The following is a 21,938-nucleotide window of genomic DNA, read 5'->3' on the forward strand; positions in this document are numbered from 1 at the left end:
GACTTTCCATCTTGACTTTGACTTTCTATCACCATTAAATTTATTTTCTGCAGTTTGAGCACAGCAAAAGCCTGAAAGAGACCAATGTTGATTGAATGGTCCATCAAACAAACTCAAAAGCATACACACAAACTAGTTAGTTAGCACACAAACTAACACTGCTCGGCCTAGAAAAGAAGCAGGCACAGGGAAGCTGCAAACAAAATGATACGGATGTGCATGATTTTATTATTAGCTGTTCAACTATGATAGCGGGACATAATCTAAAAATGAGGGAGAAGGGCAAGAATGATTAAGCATCATTTTGCTACATCCCTTTTGTACACCAATGTTTCAGACTATTAATGTGGTACAGTATAGCACAACATTGAGAGCTGTCCATTCACCTTTGGGATTCTTTAGACCAGGGTTCACCAAACTTTCGGACCTCAGGGACCACTAAATTTATAATTTTAAATCCCGCGGACCAATAATATGAATTGTTTAAAAAGATAAATAGTATTTAGTGCAATATAAAAAATGCAAATAATTTTTCTGCGGATCACCAAAATTTTCTCACAGACCACCAGTTGGTGACCTCTGCTTTAGACAACTGGTTCTTATTTGGGATTATCTCCAGCAGTTTCTGTCTGTCCTCTAAGATAGCTCAGAGTGGAGGCACTCCCAATCTCTTCAGTGAAACCAATTATTGGAAGTATGCCTTCTCTATCGTGAAGTCTACTCTCTGGAACAGCATGCTGCCTCTCCCTCATCAAACTTCACACTATTAGGAACAAGAGTTCCTAGGTTTTTGAAAAAGTGACTTTGTTTCCTGGGTTAGGTTGTTTTTTGAATTTATGTAAGTTTTCTTTTATAATGTAACAGGTGATTCCTCCCCTCCCCTCAGGAATATATACCCTTTTCTTGAACTCCTCCCACTTCCCATCTCTCTTTAATCATATCAGCCATCCAGAGTCATTTGAGAGTCAGGCCATTTAAATAAATGAAGTGAGATTCCTATAAAGTATTTCTCTAGAAAGGGCAAAAGAAATAGTTTTCAAATAGACCGTGTAAATATCAGTCAAAATTCTTCTCCCTATTCAGACATATTTTATCATCTTTGACATGTGAAGTGATAATGTGTTAGGACTATTGCTATGGAATATTCAAATGTTGTGTTTTTTTTTTTAAATAAAACAGACGAAATCTACCTGGTGACAGGCAGAAAGCTCTAGATATCATGATACCTCTAGTGGAGCAAGAGAGCCAAGTTGCTTCTGATATGTACTGTCTTGTGGGGCGAATCTATAAAGACATGTTCTTGGATTCTGGGTTTACAGACACTGAAAGTCGAGATCAAGGAGCTTCATGGTAAGTGCCACTTTACCACATGTCTGTATGAGTTTATTTTTTGATGTTAAAAGAATGCTGAATTTTTATTCTTCAAATGCATTTCTGAAGCAGTCTTATATGTGGATTAATTAATATAGGTTGTCCACGACTTACAACCACAATTGAACCCAAAATTTCTGTTGCTAAGTGAGACAGTTAAGTGAGTTTTGACTCATTTTATGACCTTGCGTGCCACACTTGTTGAGTTAGTAACATGATTATTAAGTGAATCTGGCTTCTCCATTGACTTCGCTTGTCAAGGTCGCAAAAGATGGTCACATGACCCTGGGACACTGCAACTGTCATAAATATGAGGCAGTTGCTAAGTGTCTGAATTTTGATCGCATGACCCATGGAGATGCTGCAACGGTTGTAAGTGTGAAAAACGGTCATAAGTCATTTTTTTTCAGTGCCATTCTAACTTTGAACAGTCACTAAACAAATGGTTGTAAGTCGAGGATTACATAAGTAAAATGAATAAATTTTACTTATAATGAATACATTTTACTTATAATGAATAAGTAAAATTTAGTCAGATTGGATAGGTTTTCAGATTTTTTAGGAAATATATCTGTGTGTGTTGCATTATTCTTTAACATCTATACATTTGACTGATTATAATAAATTAAATCAGCAAATTTCAGAGATAATTTGATTTTTGATGATTTATTTTATTTTCCATTCAACTCGCTTTTGTCTGTTGAAAAAACTTAACGGCCCCTATACAGTCTATAGAAATGATATAATGTACAGTACCATGCAAATCTGAGTTCATTGTATCTTAATCACAACCGTTGTACAAGCACTAATTTCAGAACAGATTAGACACATAGATTTTCTGTGATTGTCACATACTTATGGAATTATGATATCTACCCTTGATATCACTTCCATGTCCTAGAAGAGTCTGTTTCCTAATATTTTCTAGGAAATTGTTCCATTTGGTTTATTATTCTATTTAACATTTTATTTGATTGCTTTGAAGACCTTGAAAGATATAGTGCTTAAAAAATTAAAAATATCTCTGGAATTCCTGATCACAGTTGACTGTACTTTTTAAAATGAAAAGCTATTGAATGTTGGCAAAGATGAGAAACTATAGCAGTTTTTAAAAAAATCTTTCCAGTCACTTTAGAGAATTTCAGCTTTATGCAAAAGTGGAAGGTTCTTTTCATAATGACTCCTCACCAGTGTTTCCTTATATTCTGCTAATCAAATAGAAGGTGTGGCCATCCTACCATCTATATTACAAAGACTCATTTCATAATCAGGTCTAGACTGCACACCTGTTTGGAATCAGTGATTATTTTTTTTTGCGCCATCGCAATTCTACCTTCATCACATGCAAATATATAAAATTGTTTTGAAAGGCCCACTGAAGCATAATCCAAATCCCTGCACCTTATCTTTTTGTCTTTTCTTGTGATCTGCTTGTTTTTACGTGGAGAACTAGAGTGAATGCTGCTAGGCGATAAGATTTCGGTTAATATCGACACAGAGATAAGAGGTTAATAATTAGCTGTCAGATTTTTCCTGTGGCTTTTTATGCTGATCTCATAAACTGGGGGAAAGGATTATTGTCAGGAGACTGACCAACAAGCCAGGCAGAAGTTAAATTGGTATGGGAGCAGATTCAACGCTTGCAGACAGCAGAATTTGTCTGATGCCAGCTTCCAAGCCAGCATTATTAAAAAAGCAAATTATAATAGATGGAAAAAGAGCAAAAAAAGGAGAACAGGTACTAGAAACTGAAGAGATAAAACAATTTTCCACTAACAAAGCAATAGCAGAATATTCTGGACTGTTGTTACACATGTTCAGGACAGTTAAGAATGCTAAGGACAGTTATGATGTTGGATTAAAGTGGTTTTGGATAGTGAATATGTTTACATCAATTCCTTTCCCATGGTCCATATCACTATGCAACTAGTGCTCCAAATCACTGTGAAATTATAAAAGAGTGGCAAAAGTCACTGATTACCTATCATTGGTTGCTCTTTCTGCTGAGGCCTGTGGCCTCTCCATTTGAATAGCAAAACTGGAAACACCAGCTGCCGCAACAGAAAAAGGACCAAATCGTTGAACAGTTGTCACTGTTCTGAGCAACTCATGCCCATATTGGCTGAGTAGACGCAGCAAGTGATCCTTGGAAAGAACAAATCAGTGCCCTGTTGCCTTCTTCTTCTGTAGTTACATCAGGCCAAGCCATCATTCGTTACACTTATTTAATAAGAAAGTGTGAATAGTTTCCTGCCTAAGCTGCAAACCATGGTTCAAAATCACAGTGACAGTATTCACATGATATATAATCCAGTGATGGCTAACCTTTTTGCCATTGCATGCCAAAAGTGGGGGGAGCGCGGGGTGGTCATGTATGTATGTGTGTGTCCACACCCATAATTCTATGTGCCCCCCCACGCATGTGTAGTGCCCCCCCCACTTTTGGCACGCAATGGCACAGTGGGACCGGTAGGCCCGTTTTTTGCTCTCCCCAGGCTCCAGAGCCTTTCTAGGAATCTGGGGAGGACAAAAATGGCCTTCTCCACTGACTTCTGGTCCCACTGTAAGTTGGCAAATGGACCGTTTCGGTCTCTGGAGGGCCTCCGGGGGGGGTGGGGAGGCCCATTTTCACCCTCCCCAGACTCCTAGAAAGGCTCTGGAGCCTGGGGAGAGCAAAAAACAGGCCTCCCACCCGGAGGCCCTCCGGAGTCCAGAAACTGTCTGTTTCCCGACTTCCAGTGGGCCCAGAAGCCCCGAAAAACATCTGTCTCACATGCCCATCGATATGGCTCTGTGTGCCACCAGTGGCATGTGTGCCACCAGTGGCATGTGTGCCATAGGTTCACCATCACGGCTATAATCCATAACCAAACGAGCAATGTTATAATTAGCATTGAATATGCTAATGTGAATATGGTGTAAAATTAACCTGCTATACTACCTATTTATTTCAGATTTATATTTTCATGTCAGATGGGAAAAAGGATAGCCATTGCCATAACTGGCAAGCAATATTTTAGTGGAAAAGGTTTATTCTTCCAAAGGAAAATAGACACAGAGTATTTCACTGCCATTTCTCCTGTGGGTTTGACTATGGTAGTGATTTTTGATGCCAGCTCTGAATTGATAGAGCCCGGGATTGTCTTTCTGCCTGAACTTTCCTTTTTTTTTCCTGACCCCTTGTGATGTTTTAAAAACTTGTGACTCTCATGAACATTTGAACGGGGTTAAAAATTAGCAGAAAGAATAGCATTTCTCAGAGAGGGGGTTTAAAAAAAGAAGAAGGGCTGAGCGTGATATGGGATGTCTTGAATCATTGGCACTCTTTTTGCTTTTCTTTGCCCTTTTTAACATTAGTTTAGGAAAATATAGTCAGTCAACCATAGTCAACAGTTGTTGACTGACTGTTGACTTGTAATTATTTTGTGTGATAAAGTGTTCTGGAAAATGCCCAAATCTTACTGTCATTGTTTAAATGCAAACAACCCAGACCCAAAGCTTGTGGATGCTATGCCAGCTAAAATATTTCTTCTGATAGCTAGCACTGCAGCAAAGCTCCTTTCCCCCAGATATGCAAGCTATCCATTTGGCAGCTCCAGCTATTTCTTTCTTAGCACATTCAGTTTGTACTCAAGGACCAAGAGAAAGTCTTTCAGTCCTCAGATGGTTACATTCTAAAAGAGATACCTTACTTGCAAAAGATCTCTTTAATGTTACTCTGTTGCAGCAATAATAGTACTAATTGGGCTTGAAAGATTATGTGAATTTCTAGAATGAAGATGGCGGTAGTCCCCCTTTTCACTGGATTCCTAGCCATTTCCTTTAACCTTGTCTTGTAGCATTTAGAAAGGATATAGAAAGAAAATGATGGGCATGCTTTCCAGAGGTGGTATTTAGCTGGTTTGTACCAGTTCAGGCGAACCAGTAGCGGTGACTGCGGGTGGGCCCTCTCACTCACCCCAGTGTAATGGGATCCTATTTAGTCACATTTTCGAGGCCGGATGCATGCGTGGAAGGCGCCCGCGCAAGTAAAAGCACATGCACAGAAGGCCGGGCACATGTGTGGAAGATGCACGGGGGGGCGAACTGGTGGTAAGAATATATGAAACCCACCGCTGTGGGTTTGGGTACCGCCTTCTCTGTGGTATTTTATCTTCCATATAGCATTGGTCCATCCCTGTCCTCTTATACTGCTGTTATGTCTGTTACTGTTAGAGAGCATATCTCTGGCAAATACATACAGTATTCTTCCGTTTTCTGCTTCGTTTACTACACATATCGGTGTACCAATTATTTTTTTAAATAAACAGGGAATCCTTCTTATTACAATGAATTCTGTAATAAATGAATGCTTTTAAAATATTCAGGACTGTATCTGATGGGTAACCAAATGACGAAGAGACTTTAGTGGAGAGACGAAGTGGCAAAAACCAACTTCCTATCCATTTTTTAAATGGAGAATTAGTATTTTGATAATCTAAACATACTTTTTTGTTATACTTCAGGGAAATGCAGGAAATAAAATATGAGAACACTTTTAACATAATTACAAGAGCAAACATACATACTTTTAGTAGACTTCAATACTAAAGTAGAGTAGAGATGCCTTTTTTGCAGACATTTCACCTCAACTCCAGTGGGAGCCCCAATTAAAATAGGGACAACAAAATTGGGCTATTGTTATCTAAGTAATCTTTAATAAACCAACAGCAATAAAATCAGTGCAGTGACTATCTATCCATTATGTGAAAGAAATATATATATAAAGTGGTTTTCTATCGAGACACCTGGTCTACCCCAACATGTGGGAGGGGGCATTCTGCTCCCTTTCGCCTTTCAGCTCCAATCCAGGAGCCCTGAAGCAGTCGCATTCACAACAAACCATTTTATACCAAATTTATATTTTGCTGATAAAGAAATAAAGGGAGACTAATATAGATCTATTTCAAGCTATTTAGCTCTCATCAGCTAGCCATACCCTTACTCGGATTCAAGCTTGGACTTCCTGCATGTTAGGCAGTTGAATTAACCTCTGAACCACAAGTTCTCCTCCCTTCATCAGCTTGAGCCAGGGGAAAGATTAAGTGTTTTTCTGTCGAGACACCTGGTCTACCCCAAAATGTGGGAGGGGGCATTCTGCTCCCTTTCGCCTTTCAGCTCCAATCCAGGAGCCCTCAAGCAGTCACATTCACGACAAATCATTTTATACCAAATTTATATTTTGCTGATATATATATATATAGGCAAGAACCTATTATTGTTGTTATTATTTACTGTTGTTACTTCTATTCAGTGCTGCAGCAAATACTTTGCATGTTTAAAGTCCAGTGTTCAATCAGTGGCACTTCCAGGGAATGGCTAGGAAAGACCCACCATTTTGACCCTCCATCAGCATGTGCCAATCAGACTTTTAGCTTGACTAAAAGTCTGTATTTCATGTTCCTGGATACAAACAGTGTAGGCTGGTGACCCCCAGGGGGAGGGCCTTCTCTGTGGGGGCACCTACCCTCTGGAATCAATTGCCTCCAGAGATAAGGAGAATCCAAGACCTCAGTGCCTTCCGCCGTGCCCTTAAAACCTTCCTTTTCCAGCAAGCCGGGCTGGCCTAATTTTTTAAGTGTTTTTAAGTGTTTTGTTTATTGTTTTTTAATTAACGGGGCCAAATTTATATATGTATATTTTTAACTGTATTTTAATATTTGTACTTGATGTTTTTACTTGGCTGTTCACCGCCCTGAGTCCTCAGGGAGAAGGGCGGTATACAAATTCAAAATAAAAAAAAAAAAAACTTCCGGATGGGCAGTTCTGTGTAACATAATTAATATTCATTGTGCAGCACTTACTCAACAGGAGTAAGCCTGTAGAATGAGTTAAAGCATGTGATATTAATTCTGTCATTTATAACTTTTGATGAATAAAGCTGTTAATAATTACTGGTTGCGATGGCTAAATATGATTTCCATGATTAGAGGCAGCAGTTGGAAAATAGTAGTAAAAGAGAACTGTTGTCTACTTATGGATTTATAATCAAAAAATTAAATCAATATGGCGGAGGAAGCTTAATTTTCTACGTGTCTACACTGTTGCTACTATTAAAATGCATTTACGCCAATGAATTGAATACTGTATTCCTGACTAATTTGTTTATGCCTTTTCTTTTATCTAGTATATTGCATTACCTTCTACATTTATTTCTATAGATTCATACAATAGGAATAATCTGCTTTAAATAGTGTATGGTGTGTGGGTTAAAATCGTATTTCTAATATAAATGTCAAAAAACTTCAATGTTGAAAACATATATTTAGTTTTCACTGCAGAATAACAAAGCTGTTGTGAAGTTATGTAGTTTTCATAATTGCAAAAATACAGAAGAAAGAAAAGAGAGGAGGAAGGATGTATGTGTTCGGGCTCCTAAAATAACCATGAGTTGGAATATAACAGAGGCTGTTATGCTTGGATAAGTTAGTTGAGTTGTATTAAAGCGATTGTGGTAATAATTTAAGAATGTCCCAAATTGCCTCTTAATGAATTACTTTTTAAAGAAATGTTTTCTCTTTTAGGTTCAAGAAGGCATTTGAGTCAGAACCGTCATTACAGTCAGGAATTAATTATGCAGTCCTCCTCTTGGCTGCTGGGCATCAGTTTGATACCTCTTTTGAATTACGGAAAGTTGGTAATTATAGCTTACTGATTCACAAGCAAATCAAATTCAGTGACAAGATATTTACCACCTTCTGTTTTATGGGAAGCGATCTCATGTTTGGAGTCACAGTTTCTTCTTTCTTAGCCATTTCTTCATTTCAAATACATCTTCCATTGCAAGAGCATACATAGACTGCCCAAGTGCTTTTACCAAGTGATCCCCTTTGTGCGAATTCACTTTTTTAGAATATTTTTTTCCCTATAGACCTGTAACAGCTCAGGGGTATCGCGGAATAAACTGTGAACAGAGATGAATGAACCCTGTTGATTCTTCTGAATAATTTTATACTGAACTTTTGGTCCAGTGAAATCTTCCATGCCATTATTTCCCTTTATATATATTCTATGTGAACAGCAAGAAGTGTACCTTGTTATAAATGTAGAATCCATAGTAATAGCTACCTACTATAAAATTTCCATTTTTTCAGCAACATTAGGCTATTGGGTTAATACAAGGCAGGGGTGAAATGCTCCTGGTTCAGACCGGATCGCCCAATCCGGTAGCAATGGAAGTGGGTGATTCGGAGAACCGGTAGCCAAAATCCCTGCCCTCCCCCATTGCCCAGCTGAGCCGCGCAATCATCAGAGACTTTTTTAAAAAAATTTAAAAGCATTTTTTCTACAACCTCTTTGGCCGAAAAAATGCTTTTAAAAGTAAAAAAAAAGAAGCCTCTGATGATCACGCAGCTCAGTTGGAATCATCAGAGGATTTTAAAAGCATTTTTTCTACAACCTCTTCGTCTGAAGAGGTTATAGAAAAAATGTTTTTAAAAGGAAAAATAGCCTCTGCCAATCAGGCAAGTCAGCTGGGATCATCAGAGGCTTTTAAAAGGTGGTAGAAAAAATGGTTTTAAAAGTTAAAAAAAAAAGTTGGCCACACCCACTCAGTCATATTACCCTCCCCACCAAGCCACACCCACAGAACCGGTAGTAATAAATTTTACATTTCACCACTGATTATTATTATTAAGCTAATACTGGTAGTCCTCAACTTTGAACCACAATTTAGCCCAAAATTTCTGTTCCTAAGCAAGACAATTATTAAATGAGTTTTGCCCCATTTCACAACCTTTCTTGCCGCAGTTGTTAAGTGAATCACTTCAGCTATGTTAGTAACATGGTTGTTAAATGAATCTGGGTTCCCTATTGGCTTTGCTTGTCAGAAGGTTACAAAACGTGATCACATGATGCTAGGACAGTAGGACACTGCCATGGTCATAAATATGAGCCAGTTGCCAAACATCTGAATTTTGTCAAGTGACCGTGATGATACTGCAATGGTCGTAAGTGTGAAAAATGGTCATACGTCACTTTTTCCAGTGCCATTGCAACATCACTAAATAAATGGTAGTAAGTCGAGAACTACCTGTATAGCAGGCCAATTTTCTAATTACTGAGAAACAGAAAAATCTCAATTCAATTTTATAGACTTCCCACTTGAAACCTTGAAAGAAATGAAGGTTGCTTCATAGCACTAATTTTGTGACTTCTGTTGACAATGCATCCTTTTTATCAGTTTCTGCTAGGTCCCCTTAAACCTCATTCTTTTATTTTTGACCTTATCTCTGAGGTTAGTAAAACTTGTGCAGAAATGAAGAGGGAGTCATAAATGTATGAAAACAATGATATCCTGAAATTAGGCAGTGGCTCAGTTTTTAAATTTGTAGTACTGTAGTGAGTAACAACTTCTGCTGAGGTTTATTAAGTCTATTAAATTTGAAAGGCGTAAGTCTATATTCCTCAGCCTGACAGTTTCTAGATGGATTGGGGTTCTGGGTTCCAGAATTCCCACCATTACAGCTAAAATACAATTTTAATTTCTCCAGGAGTTAAAATAAGCAGCCTACTTGGGAAGAAAGGAAACTTGGAGAAATTGCAAAGTTATTGGGAAGTAGGCTTTTTCCTGGGAGCCAGCGTCTTGGCAAATGATCACACAAGAGTGATCCATGCCTCAGAAAAGCTATTCAAGTTGAAGACACCAGCATGGTAAGCGATACTTTTTTGTGCCATTAATATACATTTAATTTTCAGATTAAATGACATTGCATTCTAAAGACATTGGCAACTCTGCAAAACGAATCATTTTGTACACCACATTGACACCAGAGGATGAAAGTACAGTGTACATAAAATGTGTGTTTCCAGGTATCCTTCTGCTTCTTTTTTTTCCTGAGTAAGCACTTGAGTTTTGACTCTGGATTCAAACTCTGAAATTCAGAAAGAAAGAAAAACCAATGTTACTTACATCCAGTTTAACAGAATTTGTTCTCAACTTGAGTGAAAATGTTAAAAATAATTTTGATGAACAGTCAGCCCATGTAAATACGGGTGCAATATTCAGCATACCTAGAATAGTTCTGGGTCTGGGTCCATTTCCTTCTCTCCCCTTATTCTTAATGTTTTATCATTCTAGTTTTAAATCAATAAGAGGGCAATGAAGAGTTGACACAAATGGTTATTTTACAGTGTGTAGCCTCTGCCTGATGTTCTTCTCAAGGCTAGTTTGTGGGATCAATGAGAGATTTTGGTATTGTATTTACTTTTAAAAAGACACCAAGCAATAAGATAGCAAGCAGATCTGGAACAATGGTTCTTTAGCTGACTTTCAGCAAGAACTATGTCAGACATTTTGCTGGGTTCCAAGATGAGAAAAATGGATTGTAGTTGCTAGGCAACTATAATTCCCTGAGTCAATTTGAGTTGAAACTGTGATAGGGAGTGATTGAAACCAGATCCAGAGAAGAGATAAGAGAATCATCGTATGTTTTATTTCCATCTTTATTTATCCATACAGGCCTTTGTGTTTATTCAGGCTTCAGTTCAGTGAAGCATATTTCCATTTATGATACATCCGTCTTTTTGGAAATAAAATAATTCTTGGAAATAACCAGTAACATGGAAGTATTTTCTCGACTAAAAAAAAAGAAAGGACACTTACTAATTTTAAGAAAGGGAGAAAAATATGTTTCTTTCTGTCTGCAAAGTAGTAGGGAATCTATCCAGGACAATGTGATTTATATTATCCTAAGCACAATGGAAGGTGGAAGCTATTTTAAAAAAAACATAGTGGAGTACCAGCTTCGGGGAAAAGAGGCTCTGTACATGTTTACCCAGTCAAACAGTTTTGTGATGTGCTTTTTGGTCTGTGTACCGTGTTTCCCCGAAGATAAGACCCTGTCTTATATTTTTTTGAACCCTGAAATAAGAGCTTGGCCTTATTTTCGGGGAGGTCTTATTATTTTGGGGCGCGTGGAGCAAGACGGGGATCCTCTTGCCGTCTTACCTGATTTCCAGCTCTGTCTCCCTAACCCTAACCAGAGGAAATGGCAGGGACTGGCTGCACATGCCTTTAAATATTTTCAGGGAGGGTTTATTTTTGGGAAAACACGGTAAAAAAAGAATGTGGTAAAGATTGCAAGCAATAATATAAAATGTTGCAAACTAGTCTTTGTTTTCTCCTGGTTTATCCTAGGTATCTTAAGTCCATTGTGGAAACCATTTTGATATATCAGCACTTTAAGAAGCTAAATCCAGACCAACAAGTAGGCAAAAATGAACTTGTAGACTTTTGGATGGATTTTCTAGTCGAGGCTACAAAAACGGATGTCTCTGTAGTTAGATTTCCCGTAAGTATAATTTAAACACTGTTCATTTCCTGTTTGTCTTGCTACATGGTTATTTGGAAAGAGAAGTGCTTTAATTGGGAAGGCAATAAATTAAAAAAAACATAATTAAATTGATCTTTATTAGATACAGACATCCTGCTTTTCCTACAAAGAACATGGTTCTTCTACAGTTTTAGCTTCAATGTCACAACAATTCTGGTGAAAAGATTATGATTATGAGCTTGAATTTCATTTCTGAATGAGGAATTGAAGCTAGTTTGCAGTCTGTCATTCTAACTATTTTACCACTTAAATAATTTGGGCTGTTACATCTTTTCTCTTGACAACAGATTGAACCAAATGTTTTGTATATTCACCTATTGTATATTCACCTATTGTATGATTTCATACTTAATACTTGGCAAATAAGTATCGTACTGTTCTTTACCTTTTCACTATCAGTTCCATCCTGCTGCTTTTCAATACATTGTCATCTGAGACCTATTGATCCCTCCCTGCTAAATTAACCGTAACTGGGGATTCGGTATTCACAGTCACTTCAAAGATTCCTTGCTTAAATTTGCAGAAATACATTTTTTGCTTGCCCAGTCCTTTACTTCATCGTAACATACTGTATGCTTTGAATTTACCAAAATAATGAACAGCATAAATCTTGCTTTATAGCTGCTATTTTGTAAACTGGAATGAATGCAAGCTAGTGTCTACTTTTACAAAAGCTGCAATCTTCTGATTAATACTGTTTTTACAGTTTTTCTTTATTTTTATGCATGCTTTTCATCCCACTATACCTGTTCCCCTCTACAAAATATTTTTCTCTTCCTTTCTTATACCTCCTTCCCCACAAAGATTTTCATTTGTGTATTTTCATAGAATATCATAGAATCAGAGGAAAACCTATCAACAATATCTAATCTGGCTACAATAGCTTTTTTACATTGGTTTTTTTGTCATCAGATAAACCAAAGCCATTGTAACTCTTGACAATTTATTGAGAGGTAAAAGTGACATTTTTATCTCATGTCTCATCAGACTTTTTATGTATTGAATCAGCAATTTTCATGTTTTCTTTTAGTTTTTCCTCCCTGGGGAAAAAAAGGGGGGAATTGGCAGCTTCCTTGCCTTCTTCTGTGCAGAATTTGAACTTATACTGAAATTAAGAAAATAGTAGTTACATGTCTCCCAATAATGTTGATTTAAGATCTAGAAAATAATCTTTCAAATTAAACAAAAACCAATTTAAAAATTTAATTAAAAATAAAAACAAAACAAAACAAGAGGGAGTGAAGCTATTTTCCAAAGCACTTGAGGGTAGGACAAGAAGCAATGGATGGAAACTAATCAAGGAGGGAAGCAACTTAGAACTAAGTAGAAATTTCCTGACAGTTAGAACAATTAATCAGTGGAACAACTTGCCTCCAGAAGTTGTGAATGCTCCAACACTGGAAATTTTTAAGAAGATGTTGGATAACCATTTGCCTGACGTGGTGTAGGGTTTCCTTTCTAAGCAGGGAGTTGGTCTAGAAGACCTCCACAGTCCCTTCCAACTCTGTTACTATATTATATTAAATAATTGAAACCAGTATTAACTGGAGAAATACACAAATACAAATAAAAAAAATTCTATTAACAAAGAAGATGGAAGAGAAGAAGCATTCAGTAAATAATAGAATGTAGTTTTTAATTGAACTCTACCATGCACATAACAAAATAAAAGTTTATTTTCTTTTCTTACCATAGATTTTGTTCTGTGTTGCATGCTCTTTCCTCACCAATTCTTTTTTTAGATACTGTTAATGCATAAACCGATGTATGATAAAGTATAAGAGGCTATGCAATAGAAATAGTTGCCGTAAATGGTTTAGCTAATAAAATTATAAACCATGTAGAGAATACCTGTTACAAAGCCTTATAATCTCTATTCAACTACAGTTTAATATCGAAATAACTAGACATTTTGAGGAAACTGTTATTAACTTTTATTTTGTCATTTTTGCTTGAAGGTTTTGATATTGGAACCTACAAAAATCTATCAACCTTCATACTTGTCAATCAATAGTGAAGCTGAAGAGAAGACTGTCTCTATTTGGCATGTTATGCCTGATGATAAGGTAAGCTGCCTTCCTTGTATCTTAAGAAGAAAAAGGAAGATGTACAGAATGTTTCCTTTTTCATCTTATCCCCCAATGATCACTCTGCTACAGTGCAGGAGCTAAAGAATTTTTTTTCTTACTAAAGGAAATTATTAAATACCAAAGAACCTTTGGTATTTGAGATCCAGAACCTTTGGTATTTGAGGGAGGAAAGATAATGGAATATGGCAATCAAGAAATTTAAGGAAAAGGAAGTAATGGATGTTGGGAAAGATTATTAAGCATAATATGAAGAGCCAATTTGGTGCAGGTGTTAAGGTATCAGGCTAGAAACTGGGAAACTTGAGTTCTGATTCCACTTTAGACACAAAGACACAGTTAGGGGATATTCTCACAGTTCTAAGAAGGCAAGGGCAAATCATTTCCAAAACTCTTTGCAAGATAACTGAAGAGACTAATCAACAAAAGAGAGAAAAGTATAACATGCTCATATAAAATATTTCAGGGTTAGAAGGTGCTCTGTTATATCAAGTTAGATTATTGGCTCATCCAACTCAGTACTGTGTGCACCAATTTGCAATTCTATAGTGGCCTGCTGTCTTCCCAAAAATTTAGACAGAGGCTTTTTCAGGCAGGAATTTAATTGGAACTGCTTGCATGGAAAGTGTTTCTTTACTTCAAATTAAACTCTTTCTATAAAGTTTCTAATCATGCTCATGACACAGTTCCATTTTTTAAACCAATATGTGCAGCGCTACATTATTGAGTAATTTTGTGCCAGAGGTCTATGCAAATGAACTAGGATGAAGGGTATGACTAAGACGGCCTTTTTCTTTAGCGCCAATAAGAATTTTAGTTTCATGTTTAGATTATTATCAAAGTGAATGTTACATGTAAGGATGACATACTATTCAAGCCAGAACTAAAGAGAAAAGCTAAAATGCTTTTAGATGTAAAAAGGCAGATGCTATCATTTCTGAAAAAAAGAATTAAGTGAAAGAAATGATAGAAAACATAGAAAATGTGATAGATTTCAGGGGATTTTTTTCCCTTAGATAATGGTATTTTGGACCACTAGTCTGCAACATGGCAAGTTTGGGTCCTAGAATGTATGCACTATACTGAAATGCATCCCTAGAACTCCAAAATTAAATTATAAAAAATGCACAATTTAATAACACCAAAATACTATTGCCAAATTATATAAAATGTTGGTTTTCATGCCATATTTTAGTATCCTCAAAACAGATTTTGGGAATAAGATAAAAAAAAATCAAGATTTGGTGGTATTTTGTGAAATTTTGGACATTTTTAAATTTGATCTTTTGTCTTTCATCTATCTTTTCTTATCTAGGTCTACAGTAATTTTTGAAACATTCTAAAATATAGAGCACATGTAGTTGTCATTGAACAACATCAGTTGGGACCAGAATTTTTGTAGCTAAGTAATGCTGTCATAAAATGCAATGTTATGTAACCATACCCCTTAGTGACAGAAATTCCAGTAATTCTGGTTGCCATTATTAAGCAAATCACTGCAGGTTGTTAAGCAGTGTTGTTAAGGACTTCATATTGTTGCTATTTGCAACCTCCCACTGGCTTCCCCATGACATTTTTTCAATTAAAGAAGGCCACAAATGGCAATCACATGAACGTGGGGATGTTGTAACCAACATAAGTCATAACTACAGTTGTTCAGCACCAGTTGCTCAGTCGCTGAACAAATCTATTCAACTCTTCACTTCCTGTTATATTGAACAAAATTATTATTGCAATAACTCATAAGTAGGATAAACCTAGCTTAGGTTTTAGCTTATTTTTTGCTGGCCAGATTGGTTGAAGTGACCATCTATAGCATTTTGACTGCTCTAAATCACATTGCTTCCTTACTAAGAAAGCAATCATCCCGAGTCTAGAATGGGGTGGGCAAGCTTTAGAAATCAGGGATACATATAAATTTTTCTGAAGAGCTTGAGGGCCACATTATCCACAGAATAATGATGCAAAGTGAGGAGAAGAAATCTTGTGTGGAGAATATTTCCTAGCACCAGTTGCTTTTTATGTCAGTTTGTAGGAAATCTTTTTATTTTATAAAAAACTTACTTTCTTTTTTTAATCCATCTATGGAAAACATGGGCAGTAGCTTTTAATATATTCCTGTTTCATCCTCGAGCAAAGCTAACAACCATATTAAAATGAAGACTTGTGAATTCCAGTGTGGGTACACTCAGCTTTGATCCTTAGTTAGTACAGCAGACGGTACACCAATTTGGCAAGGCTTTGCACATGTAATTATGTCTGTTTGAGGGAAAACAAATGCATCCTTCACATGGAAATAAGGGTAATTATTACTCTTTTTTTCCCCAAAAAACTTGCAAAAAGGCAAGGCAGTGTAGAAAAACCACTTCTACTTTACTCTGTCATGCTAGATTCCATAAGGCAATTTTTATCTTAAAGGACAAGAAGTTGAGCTTCATTCTGGTTTACTATTTTTGGGATTGCTGAGTATATTTCATTAGGCCATAATCTTACAATGGAAGGTGCCCTTTCTCTTAACCCCTTTGCATCACTGGTGGTCTCGTTCCTCCCTCTCTACCTTCTCAAGAAGATCTAAACTTCTAGAGCAGATATGGGGGATACAGGAAGCTTGCAGGAAACAAGAGGATCTGCTTCATTTGCTGATGGGGTGTCAATGGTATATGTCTATTATATTCCACAGATTATCGCAGAGAAGAAATTCAGTCTGACTTTATAAATGGCAGTCCTTAATTTACAGCAATTTGTTTAGTGACCGTTCAAAGTTACAACAGCACTGAAAAAAGCGACTTGTAACCATTTTTCACATTTACAACCATTGCAGCATCTCCATGGTCACGTGATCAAAATTCGGATGCTTGGCAACTGACTTGTATTTATGATGTGGCAATGTCCCAGGTCATGTGATCATCTTTTGTGATCTTCTGCCAAGCAAAAGTCAATGGGGAAGTCAGATTCGCTTAACAATCGTGTTACTAATTTAACAGCTGCAATGATTCACTTAACAGGGGCAAGAAAGGTTGTAAAATGGGACAAAACTCACTGAACAAATGTCTCACTTAACAGTATAAATTTTGGGCTCGATTGTGATCAAGTAAGTTGAGGACAACCTGCAATAATTTTTGTTCCCATTTTATGGGTGTAGAACGGAGTCTTGGAGGATAAAGGGTTGTTTATTCTTTCTCCTGGATCACACTGACATACTAACTCTGTTGAACTTTGATGAGTGGCTTGGAAGCCTAAGCTTGAACGTTTATTTCACTTGGGTAGAATTTACTGGCTCTTCCTGTCTGCTGAATAACACCTGAACTGTTTTGTGGCATAAGCCTGCCTCTTGCCCAAAGCTGCAATACCTAGGGGCATCTAGTATTGTTCTTTCCAGAAGCTCTGAGTGCTACCTAAGCCCTGGTACTTGGTCTCACACTGGCTATTTAAATAGTTTTCCTGTTGCCTGTTTTTATTAAGCAAATAACAGATGTCAGACTTGGACAACTTTCTTAAAATGTTTACACTGGTGGACTGAAAGTTTGGCAGGATCACCAGGAAGATTGTTTCTATTTAACTTCACCCTCTTGAGAACATAAGAATTAAGCAACTGTTAAATTATTATATTTTTTAAAAATATGTTTTTAAAGAAATAGGAATTTCCGAGCTTTCTTTTAATGGCAACTACCTAATGAGAAATGGGTCTGAAGTGTTTTTTATAGTGTAATGCCTTTGTCTAGGCATTACACCTCCATAATAATTTTCACCTCCATAATTGTTAAGAATTGAAATGGAATCCAACAAAATGACTAAGCAAATGTGGACAGATAATAAACAAATGTCTTGTTTTGAAAGGCATCCTATGAAATAAGCAAAGAAAGAAGCTTCAAAGATTCAACCATGAGAAAAAGGCATAAGTTCAGCAGAGTTATTAGGATTATCTTAATACTATTCTATATATACAGTGAACTTAAGTAGGTGGCAATACAAGGCTAACTTTGTCTGGAAGCTAAGCAAGTTCAGGTTTAGTTAGTACATGGACAGGAATATCAGGAAATACCAGAGCTCTGGCAGAACTGGAAAGTCAAAAAATATTCCAGAAGACAGTTCCCACATGTTTGGTTACAATTAAATAGAATTTCCTTTTGGTTACTTTCATTACTGTGGTTTGCCACTTTAGCTCTCATATATTGGGTATGTCTTAATGTTAAATAGTTCTTTTGGATATTGTTCATTTTTTTTGTGATACGCTGCCCCAAAACATGCTAAGTATTTGAGTTGGATAACCCTATATCTATCTATATTTATGTGGTCACTAGGAGTTGAAACAACTTGATGGCATATAACCGATCAATCCAAAATACATTTAACAAATTCATAAATAAATGAGCAAGGCATATCCTACTTGCCAAGAAAATTGCACAAATCTATACATGAAATTATTAGGAGTCAAGCCTGACTTGAATGTAATGCCATGTGCAATTTTATTAAAGTGACAACTGTTTCATAAAAGGGTAAATGTAATAAAGGAAAATAACCTGCCAAGATTTTAAGCTATAGGCTGAATTATTTTATATCATTTAACAATTACATGCTATGTTTGTTGGTTTCTTGTTACAGAAAGGTATTCATGAATGGAACTTCAGTGCTGAATCTATAAGAGGAGTAAGGTAAGTTTATATTTATTTGTCTGTGACACCTTTATACTACCTTTTCTTTACAGAGTTCAGAATGACCTCTTTAGATACTGACTGTTCTATTCAATCCTTGCAATAACTGTCTAATCAAGATGAGAAAGAGTGACTGAGTTCTATCATATAGCTCAATACAGAATCCATAAATATTTCTTTAATAAGCAAAAAAAAAATTGCATCAGTAAAATACCTTAAAACTGAGTCTGGTTATTTTCTTCTAATTACTTGTATCTTCAGGAGAAAGATTTTGATCCATGGAAAGTTAGCTGGATAAATTAATTAAGTCATTATATTAATTGTGCTGTTAAATCAGATATCATTAAATAACAGTGATATTTAAAAATTAGTGAGAGACAGAAAAACATTACTCTGTTTTCACAGAGATTGCGAAATGCAAACTCTGGGCATGGAAAAGTCTCTACCACATTTTTAGATATCCTAAATAATGGTGTTATGGAGCACTGAACTTATTACTAAGTAGAATCTGGAATCTTGTCTGAGACCTAAATGTAATTGAATCAATAATGATTATAATGCTGTAGCCTTTAATTGATATAAATTAAATGTTTGCCAAATAATGCAATAACATCATATTTGACTTCAGAAAAGTAAACTTTAAAAGAAGATTAATAAAAAGAAAATTGATAGATAGTCAAGGGTCAGTTCTCTTAACAGTGCTTGGAGATTATTCAACTCCAGTAATGAAATCATATTTAGGATATTCATCTCAAACCAGCCTCTTCCTTCTGGAATAAGGTTCCCTCAAGAATCGAACAGCCTAATGGGGATTTCAAGGGATCTTTGGTGAGGACAGTTAACTCCCCTTTTCTTCCGTTCTCTTGTTCTCATTTGGATTTGTTTTCTATGCCATCATTGTTTCTTTATTTTGAGTTTGTTGTTACTTGTTTTTACATGTTTCTAACAAACTGTCAATTGCCTACAGTTGCTGGGAGGTGGAATTACTACTAGTATTATTATTATTATGAAGGCTACGGCAAAATTCAAAAGAAATCCAGATACTATCTTTGAGCAAGGCCAGAGATGATATCAAAATTAAGAAGGTTTCCTTCAGGAAGTGAATGTTTTGCTCAAAGCAGAACAAAAAAGAAGCTCAGTCCTGCCCCAAATTATGCTAGCTAGTAATAAAAGTTACCAAAAAAAGATTTGAGAAACACATGACAAAGAACATTAAAGTAAATAATTAAAAAAGAAAGCTTCAAAAGTATTTGGAATAAGAAACTGGCCAGATACAGGTTAAAGGTTGTGAAATGGAGAGAGCTCCATCTCTCTTACAGAGAGCTCTATTTTTATGGAAGCCATACTAAAGTCAGGAAAATTGCAATCAAACAAGGAGAAAGCAGTCCAGATGATAAACTTTGGTGCTGTTACCGTCTTATGTTTATGTTACAACTCTGTGTGTGGCAGGTTTGTGTTGCTTTACAGTACACAGAATTTGTCTATATAGCTTCCTAATTCTTTGCAGTAAAAATACTTATCTAATCTTGTTTCTGCTTGTTAGTGTAGGCCTGAAAGAAAGTTTTATAGCCATCTGTGGTATGAAGCCCTGATAATGTGAAAACATTAAAGGTGTGTTAAGGTAGGATAGAATAATAGCAAAGAATGAATTATTTTCTAAATAAATAAACATGCGTGTTGATGATGTTTTTTACTGGAGGTGTTTGAAACAAACTAAGAATACAGAGGTAACAAGAAAAAACTGTACAACAAATTAGCAAGCTAAAATTAAATAAATGTCCAGACCCGGAATAGTTTTTAAATATGAGCATGCTGATTTTTTTTTCATAAAAATATGCAACTTCTCTTTTACACTCAGCAAAATTTTAAAAGAGATTGAGGCAAAACAAAGGAAGTCATAGCCCAGTAAGTTTAACATTTCTTCTGCAAAAGGAGTTGAAAGTATTATTAAAGAGATAATGAGAAATTCAGATCTTGCTGATAAGAAATCAACATAGCTTTTGCAAAGAGAAATCTCACTGACTTTTTTTAGAGTAGAAGTAAATATATATACAAGGATTACCTAATTAATTATGTAGTTGGACATTGGGTAACTGGTGAAAAAAAAACCCCAGGAAACTCAGTAAATGTTCATATAGGTCAGATTTGTAAAAAGGCATCTCCCATGGATCAGTACCATAAGTGATACTTTTTAACTCTTACAGAAATAATTTGATATTTATTGCTAAGAATGAGGTAGCCTTGTTTGTTGAAGGAGAGCCCCAAAATGATTTCCCTCAGTGAATGGTCGTCAGAGTGGCATTATAAAGTGATGCATGTTGGTACAAAGCAAAGCAAAACATAACTTCACTTTTATATTAAAAGGCTCTGATCTGGCGATGAAAAGGACCGTGGAATCATAGTGACTAGAGTTAATCCTCGACTCACGACCACAATTGAGTCCAAAATTGACCCCTTAGTGAGGCAGTTGTTAAGTGAGTTGTGCCTCATTTTACGACCTTTTTGTCGCAATTGTTAAGTGAATCACTGCAGTTGTTAAATGAATCATGCGGTCATTAAGCAAAACTGGCTTCCCCCATTGATTTTGCTTGTTGGAAGCCAGCTGGAAAGATTACAAATGATATTCACATGACCCTGGGACAGTGTAACCATCATAAATTCATGCCAGTTGTCAAGCGGCCAAATTTTTATCATGTGACCACCAGGATGCTGCAATGGTTGTTAGTGTGAAAATCAGTCATTAGTCACTTTTTTCAGTCCCATTGTAATTTCAAGTGGTCACTAAACAAATGGTTATAAGTAAAGGAATGATATTAAAAAAGCATGTTCCATGCTTGGAAACATTAAGAATGGAAATGAAAATAGAATAGCCAATATAACGCCCTTATGTAAATCTATGGAATATGACCTACTTACTAGTCATCATACCTCAAAATGGTATTATGGAAGGGGGAAAAGTATAAAATAGCACATCTTCAAGAAATGATTGCAGCACTGGGGACACTTTAGCTTGGAAATGAAAGGAGCAAAAAGGGATAAGACCGGGTTTTATAATTTTTTGGGTTCCAAAATAAGCACTGGGGCTTACTTTGGGAGGATGTCTTATTTTTTTCCCATGTACAGAGGCCCACTTCTCATGCAGGAGGCTGCATGGTGCGCCAGTGCCTCCTCCGCAAGATGGGGAAATGGAGTTTCCCCACATCCCCTGCACCAGCTTATCTCAGGGCCCCCACAGTCAGACTATCCACACCCTGACAACTGCCTTCCAATGGCAGCACCAATGTCCCTGTGGCCACTGGCCCACTTCTGCTTGCTCGCAGCAGCAACGGAACAAGAGGCCATGCAATGCGCCAGTGCCGCAGCCCTGCAGTGAGGTGGGGGGATGGAGTTGCCTCATGCGCCCTGCACTGGCTTACCTCGGGGCCCCCGCAGCCAGGTCATCCACGGCTTGACAT

At 36.6% G+C, this 21,938-nt stretch overlaps 1 protein-coding gene across 1 annotated transcript in view; it reads left to right on the top strand.

Annotated features, from left to right (window-relative positions):
- The window catches only part of MAP3K5 (mitogen-activated protein kinase kinase kinase 5), a 109,829-nt gene that overhangs the window by 53,622 nt on the left and 34,269 nt on the right, over window positions 1-21,938 (top strand). The window contains exons 7-12 of the mRNA XM_070932686.1: window positions 1,180-1,350; window positions 7,935-8,047; window positions 9,903-10,062; window positions 11,549-11,702; window positions 13,703-13,810; window positions 18,434-18,483. Of these exons, the coding sequence (XP_070788787.1) occupies window positions 1,180-1,350; window positions 7,935-8,047; window positions 9,903-10,062; window positions 11,549-11,702; window positions 13,703-13,810; window positions 18,434-18,483 (756 nt within the window). The remainder of the gene's footprint in view (window positions 1-1,179; window positions 1,351-7,934; window positions 8,048-9,902; window positions 10,063-11,548; window positions 11,703-13,702; window positions 13,811-18,433; window positions 18,484-21,938) is intronic.

The sequence above is a fragment of the Pituophis catenifer genome, unplaced genomic scaffold (genome assembly GCF_029215685.1).
Source record: "Pituophis catenifer annectens isolate HBS135680 unplaced genomic scaffold, rPitCat1.0.hap2 SCAF_1, whole genome shotgun sequence".
Classification (NCBI taxonomy): Eukaryota; Metazoa; Chordata; class Lepidosauria; order Squamata; family Colubridae; genus Pituophis; species Pituophis catenifer.